This window comes from Bactrocera latifrons, unplaced genomic scaffold (genome assembly GCF_001853355.1).
Source record: "Bactrocera latifrons isolate USDA-ARS-PBARC rearing strain unplaced genomic scaffold, ASM185335v1 scaffold_467, whole genome shotgun sequence".
Taxonomy (NCBI): Eukaryota; Metazoa; Arthropoda; class Insecta; order Diptera; family Tephritidae; genus Bactrocera; species Bactrocera latifrons.
In genome coordinates, this window is record NW_017537120.1 from 7987 (window position 1) to 15770 (window position 7784).

At 37.8% G+C, this 7784-nt stretch overlaps 1 protein-coding gene across 2 annotated transcripts in view; it reads left to right on the forward strand.

The window, feature by feature from the left end:
- The first annotated feature begins 212 nt into the window (after positions 1-212).
- LOC108973184 (sodium- and chloride-dependent GABA transporter 1-like) overlaps positions 213-7784 on the forward strand; it is a 21885-nt gene continuing 14313 nt past the window's right edge. Inside the window, exons 1-2 of one of the 2 annotated variants that reach the window (XM_018940252.1) lie at positions 213-692; positions 6885-7302. In XM_018940252.1, coding sequence (XP_018795797.1) covers positions 7165-7302 — 138 coding nt within the window. In that variant the 5' untranslated portion in view covers positions 213-692; positions 6885-7164. Of the gene's footprint in view, positions 693-6884; positions 7303-7784 lie in introns of those variants that run through there. The other variant, XM_018940253.1, reaches the window with a different exon arrangement.

Genomic DNA, 7784 nt, shown 5'->3' on the forward strand with positions numbered 1-7784 from the left:
GGAAACAAAATAGAGCAAAGCGCGAAGCATGTGGAGACTTCGTATTCACATATGTATATGTGTGTGTGTGTGTGTGTGTGAACGGAGCGCTGATGGTAAAGTAGACGCAAGCGATTAGTTGGCCGGCACAACACAACACGGCACAGCACGCCAGCCAGCTGAACAGCCGAGTAGTCGTTTAGTCGGCGGTAGCGTTTCGAACGAGTGACGCAGTGAGCGAGCGAATGAGAAAAGGCCGCGATTGTTAATTTTTTCTTTACAATATTGTATTATATTGGAGTTTTATTTATGAAGGCTTCAAGCAACTTTGAGCCACCGCCACCGCCGTCGCGGTGTTAGGCAGCAGTACAACATGTTGCTGGCGTTTGGGCAGCCGAGCCAAGCCAAGTGAGTTTGCTGGTGGCGGTCTGTGTTACCAAAAGTGTAAAGCCGCGTGCCGACTCTCTTGTTTGCCGCTGTCTTCAGTTTTCAGCCAGTCAATTAAGGAGAATGCGTGTGCGGTGATATAAATGCGCGGATTGTAATGTGTGTGGCTCGCTGGCTGGCAGTGTGTACGTGCAAGTGAACCTACGTCGGTGGCACAAGAGGCATTAGTTTTTTGTCTGCCGGGCTTTGGGTCTTCAGCGCTCTTGCACGCGCCGTCAGTTCGGTCTTACCCGGTGAGAGCGAGTGTTTGCGGTTCCAGCGACGCGGTAATGTCTACTATAGTAAATCAGTAAATCTGCGCAAAAAAGCCAATAACAATAACAATAACAATGATAACAAAAATACATATGAAAATACTTGATGTGTGTGAAAATTCTAACACACAAGTGCTGCGCCGCCATTGAAAGCATTAAAAGCCAGCAAAAAGTGTAGGAAAGCATGCGGCATTTGTGAAGCTTGAAAGCGCACACAAAGCATAAATAAAATTCGGTGAATTTCATAAAGAGTTCTTAATGACAATACGGAAAAAATCGTAAATTGAAATTGTGACTTTGACTGGCCTTAGGCACAGCGGCGTCGAGCGCAATAGCTGCGTTGTGGTTCAAACCGAAAGCAGCGCAATAGTGCAACGGTGACCGTGACAAAGACTATACTCTTATTGTTGATCAACAGTTATTTGGCAATGATCAGCTGAAAAGGTAGGCAGCCACGAAACCGGCTGCGCGAAAAAAGCACCTTGCACTGCGCCGCGACACAATGGACCTTTGCTAGCGTTTCGCCGTTGCGGCCACAATCAGGCGTTGCTCAGCCRAAGTGGTGGACAGATGCCCGTGCTGACGGCATCAGCAACAACAGCGCCTATCAACGCGATCTCCGGCGCGATTTGACGCCAAACGGAACTATTTAATTCTAAATATAAATTAATTCAATTGGAAAAAAAAGAAAAAATAAATAAAAAATATAAAACATTCTTTAAACATTTCATTGTTCCAGTTCTTATTTTGCACTGTGTTTGTTTAATTTATTGTGTGTTGTTGTTGTAAGTGTAAGTTCAAATGTCGTGCGCGTACTGACGTCTTGAATTTAATTAACGCTCGTCTAATTCAACTCAATATTGAGAATGGGCCGCAAATAAAAAATGAAATATCTCATTCTAAATGCGCATATGCGATCATAAGCGAGTTCTCTACAAGCTCAACATTTAGTCGGTGTTTGTTGTTGTGCTTATTACATTTATGGAATCAGTTCGGCTTTTAAGTCGATAGCTCGGACGCATTTACTGTTGCTATTGTTGTTGTTAAATATTAGCTGATAAGTGCGTAGCGTGTGGCGACGGCTTATGAAAAGGTGCCTTAACACTAAGCGTGCGCGAAATACATATGTGTGAATGTGTGTGTAAATATGTRAAATGGAAATAATAAGTCAAACTAAATACCTTAAAGCGCCGGTAACTAACTCACGTAACATACCATAAATAACGACTAAAATGGCACTTGACAAATGCGCTTTGCTGGCAGTTGGGAGCCGTTGCGCTCAGCTCGCTTATTTTGGCAGTGACTGTGAAGGTTATGAACTGTAAACCGAACACCCGAAATGGAAATAATCTAATTAAATACAACAAATTGATTTAAAGTCGTCTTAACTATTTCATGTCTGAGATTTATTTAGTATGTGGCGAAGTTATGGCATAAAATCAAAATGTTAAGAAAATGAAAATAAAAAAAAACGAAAATAATTAAATAATTAATTATAGGTTTCTATAAATGAATGAAAGTATGTAAATAAATAGGCAAGCATTGTATGTGAATAATTTCGACCACTGAATTGTCAAAGAGTAGTATCACAGAAGTAACGGGGTTTTCAATAAGAGCGCCACAAAATTTTTTTCAAATTAAACAAAAAACGGTTTGAGATATCAATGAAACTCTTTATTCCTGTGAAAGTACAGTTGACGCCAATTCGCCTGTCGATACCTCGATTTATTTTGCATGGCCACCACCGCAGGCATGCGTGACCGGATGTTCAACCCAATTTTACTTTTGAAATTCGTACGAAGTTTATGAATCTTGGCTGGATTGCATAGACCATAGACTTGACGTAGATCCACGGCCAAGGTGGCCAATTGACTGGGTCATATCGTGAGATAACACGTTCAGCAAACTTGGTTTTCAATAAATCGATTGTGACAATCACTGTGTGGCTTGTGGCGTTGTCCTGTTGGCACCACATATTGCCCAAGTCCATAYCATCCAATTCGGGCCGAAAATACTCGGTTATCATTGACCGGGTGCGATTGCCACTCACAGTAACTTAGCGGTCTTGATCATCACGAAAGAAGTACGACCCGGCAATGCCCCCCGTCGATAAGCCCCACCAATCCGTAATTTTTTCAGGTTGCAGTGGGGACTCATGAAGTATGCGTGGTTTGCTCCCTGACGAAGCCATTAAGCCAGAAATGAGTCACATCGCTTAAAATGATTTTTCGATGAAACTCCGGATCATTTTCAAGTTGTTGCTCAGCCCAATTCACGAACATACGACAACTCTGGTGGTCAAGCGGCTTCAGTTCTTTCGTCAATTTGATCTTGTAAGGATGTAGGCCAAAATCTTTTCGCAAAATTCGCTTGAGAATGACGTATGGGTCTTTTGGGTCTTCCAAAATTGATGCGATAGCGGCAGCRATATTCTCGACGCATGGSCACTTCTGTGTCTCACTTACACGGGAACCTTTCGGAATAAAATTTTTCCACTAGACGCTTAATTATTGATCTGGMAGGATGATTATGACGCTTATAAATTGGACGTAGCGCTCTTAAAGTTGAAGYCACTGACTCCAAATTTCGGTAATACATTTTAATAATTTTGACACGTTGTTGGATCGTGCATCTTTCCATAATGTAAAGACAAACCTTACTGAAGAGAAATGTCAAAAGAGCGAGAAAAAATATGGCGTCGTTTGTTGTCCCCATCGRTGTACTATTGTTSCGTATATTGGATAGCTTTGCTTTTAGTGGAAATAACWYTTTCGTMTTCCTCTATATTCTAGTTTCCAGGAAAGAATTAATTACTTTAAGGCTTYGATGCTTATGTTTCAGCTTCTATAAAATTCCTTTAAACAACTTTCCGCAATCTTTGGTCGCCCCTAGCGAACTTCATGAACCATATTTTGTGGCTAGACATATGTATCCACCCTTTTTTTGTAATAAACTAACTTAATTAGCAATAAAGTCTTAAGTTGCCTTAAGAATGACACCCGATCATTTAAACAGCAGTAGAGATTGTGAATCTTTGAAAACAATCACCGTATATTCCAAAAGCAAAGAACACTCTCAATGATGATTATTCATTATTTAAAAAAAGTATTCCTGTTGCATTTATTACTTCTTTTCTCTTTACTACTACAAGCATGTGGCACGTTCAATGCTTCGTTGATGTCACACCAGTCGCGCTATTAATAGAGACGAAATGCAATCTGCATAATTAAATTATTCGAAGAAGTAAAACAAAACACAATTTCAAGGACGCAACTGTGAATGTTGTGAGACAAAAAGAAACGCTTTTTGCGAAAAGTCGAACCATAACAACAAAAATGAAATGCATACTATACGAGTTTGTGACAAATGGAATGCGAAGTGCAAGCTTTTTCTCTGCGAAAGCATTGAGATAGGGTATAAAAAAACACGATTCACCTAAGTATGTTTCAATTGATCGGGCTTCACAATAAAATACAACGCAAAAATTAACATTTTTATACAAAAATTAAAAATTTAAATGCAAATCGGATAAATAAAATTAGAATAAGAAAGACAGACAAACCGAAGCTGAACTCGAAAAATTGGTAAATGTTTGATCATGGATTTGATTCGGTTGTACGAGGTGTGTTCAAAAAGTATCGCGAATTTTGAATTTTCGCGTGTTACGTATATTCGATTTTCGAATTTTTTGTGGCGTTATGTTGGTACCTTGGACCGAAGCAACGTTTATTGGTGGTACAAAATGTTCTCAGAAGGCCGAGAAGATGTGACAAAAATTAGCTTTTGCACCACGATAACGCCCCTTCTCACACATTGTTGCTTGTGCGCGACTTTTTGGCCAGAAACAACACACTAATGATGCCGCAGCCACCGTATTCACCAGATCTGGCCCCCTGTGACTTTTTCTTGTTCCCTAAACTGAAGAGGCCCATGAAAGGACGACGTTGCGCTTCTCTTGACGAGATAAAGATGGCATCGAAGGAGGAGCTGAAGAAGATAAAAAAACGATTTTTTGAAGTGCTTCGAAGATTGGAAAAACCGTTGGCACAAGTGTATAATAACTCATGGGGATTACTTTGAAGGGGGGACAAAATAGATATTCATGAATAAATAAATAATTTATGAAAAAACACAAAATTCGCGACACTTTTTGAACACACCTCGTATATAGGGTGTTACAACAACTGAACAGCGCAATGTTTTTGTTTATTAAATTGATAAAGTCATAAAGCATGAAATGTTTTATCCGAAATATGTAATTTGCTTTTTGATATTTTTGACAAAATTATTTACGTTTGAAAACTTTAGGAAGCTTTTTTTCTGGAAACTAGAGGTGGCAATACTACCTCAACAGAAGTTACAGTAACCATTATAACGCTGATATCGGGCCAATCTTAAGAGTAACTGTTGCTGGGAAGCTGGTCTTTAGTGAAGGTTCTGTAAGTTTGAGAACTAAAAAGTTCAGCAGACGAGTTTTGCAGCCGAAAAAAGGCGATAAAAACAGGTTATAAAAATAAAAAATTATTCTCCCAATCAGCTGATAAATGGGTTTAAAATATATTCATTTTTAGTCAGCACGAGTTTAAGGGGTCCCATGTTTCCAAATCACATCGCTTCGCTARCACCCAGCAGCATCAATATGTTTACGTTAGTGATTTAGGAGAGGGTACAATAGACCGAAGGTCGCGGTGTATTCATCGTTTATCAATCAATCAAAGGGTCACCAATATCTTTCGATACCAATTGGGTAACCCTGTTCGCTAGCTATAATACATATATTCCTAAGCCTACATGTGCTTGTGTACTTTTCTATGTATTTAATTATTGAAAAAGTATTCAAATAGGCAAATTAATTAATTTCCGGTTGTGATTTTTGTGCTTCTTATACGAAGTTAATTTCGAGTTTCGCGGTGCGTGTGTTTTGTTCTGTGCTTCTTTATTCTGGTTTAGGCTTGTTGCCTATTACACCAAATTTGGCAAACAAAATGGTATGAATGTGTATATAAAGTAGGTGCGTTCGCTATACTCAACAATCCAAGGCTTGCAAGACACAGGGCACATATTCTGCGGAATTATTATTGAAATATGTAATTGCATGGAAGCTTCACTACTTACTTACGCAACTCAGTAAAGCGAAACTGACCCACAACGCTAATGAYTTGGCAGATTGGTCTGCAGTACTGTGCAGTTGCCGGTGATATCTAAGTACGAGTATAAGCGTTTTGCGAWAGGAGCATWAGCTTTTTTATGAACWGGGAGTTAGTTTTTTATATTWCGGTCCGATTTCCATAGAAGATTTGACTCAGGTGTAGAACTATTTGTAAGCAGAAAAGTTGGAGGTGATCGATTTTGAAAATAAAAATTTATGTTTTTAGTTTTAAGAATTATTAATTGACTCGAAATAACCCAGAATAGTAATAGTTAAAAAAAACTTGTATTTTTGTACTATTAGCTATGAGCAAAGTGCCAAAAGTTGATTTTATGCACAAAATATTTTAATTTAAGCGGATRTTATATTTCGTCATTGCAAAACATTTAAAATGTACAAGATTTGTCATTATTAGCAAATAGGATTTTTCCTTGACTTCGTTTTTATAATTTTTTTTTTTTTTTGATTTTTTTGGTGCTGCTGAATCAAATTCACAAAATCCCACACGGAAAAAAATCCTAAGCGCGTTCATTAGTTGTAAAAAAAAAAAGTGTAAAGAAACGTCGATCAAATTCACCAAAACGAAATCGCTAATGACCACAACAACAACTTACACATATGAACACTCGTCACTTAGTACACACGGGAATTATTGATTGCGCATGCGTAGCGACTTTGTTGCAGGTGCTAATTGCGCTTGGCCCGCCAGCAGGTTGAGCACGCCTGCTCATTGAATATTTGGGCTACGCATGCGGCAAATGGTGAACAAGCAAACATGAAAATTAAATATTAAAAGAAAACCACCAAAATATTTTCAGTTTTTTGTCGTTAASTTGTGGTCATTACGTGTGCAAACACCCAACGAAGTGACGTAAGAAAGTGAAGTGAATGCAATAAAAAAAACTAAAAAATAAATAAAATATARAAACAAAATAAAAAAAAATCAATAAAATAAAAAAGCAGAATTACAATGTAATACAAACAATAATTTTCACAAATATACTAATACTTGAGTTATTTGAAAGTCTTGACGAAATAATTAATATTTTCAGCAGCGTTAACATGTGAAATTCGAAAAGTAGAAACAAAAACAAAAACAAAAACAAATACGCAAACAAAAGTAATAATAATAATAGCAATAACAATAAAAGAAACGAGGCATGATAGCTCCCTTACTTTCACTTGCATGGCGACCTTTTATAACGGAAAATACTGCCAAAAACAAAGTGTCGAAACGTGATATCGAAACTTAATTAAGGAAAATAAGCCCCTCAAGCTCTCTTTGGGTGTTCATCGAAGCGAGGCTGGCGCTTGATTTGCCCGAAGCGCCGAGTAATGCAAGAAAATGACAAATTCTTCTGCGCATACAAACGCTACAAAATCTGCCCCAAGATGGAGATACCAACAACAAAGTATCTAGCAGATTACTTATACGTCGTGCATGAGGATGTGCCATTCCGTTATTATCGCAAAGTAAGTGTGTTGGTGTGGCGAGTGCATTAACTGTTAACTCTACTTATTAAGATTATAACTGTTATTTATTGCATTAAATTTTCATTATCATTTCACATAGCCCACGCAAGTTCGCTTTGTGTGGTTGTAGTAGTGTGTGTTTCGTGTTCATTCGACTGCAGTGATAAATCAAAATGCAAAGTGCGGAAAACACTTTTGCTCTCTTTTAATATCATTACAACATTTAAAGTGCTTTAAGCAATAAAAATTAAATATTTTTATTCAATAAAATACTTAGTTAATTGCGTAACGTAAAAGCTCAAATAATTATAATGATTGGTAATTTAAAACTATTGAATCATCTTAAGTGATCAGGCAAATGAATCTTTTCGTCGAACATYTGCATGCGTAGGACATAATTTAAGACGTAGTAATTGGTGGATTGTAAAAGTTTGGTGAATGTATCGAGTACTACTACGTCTACAAAATGGAGCTATTCACAA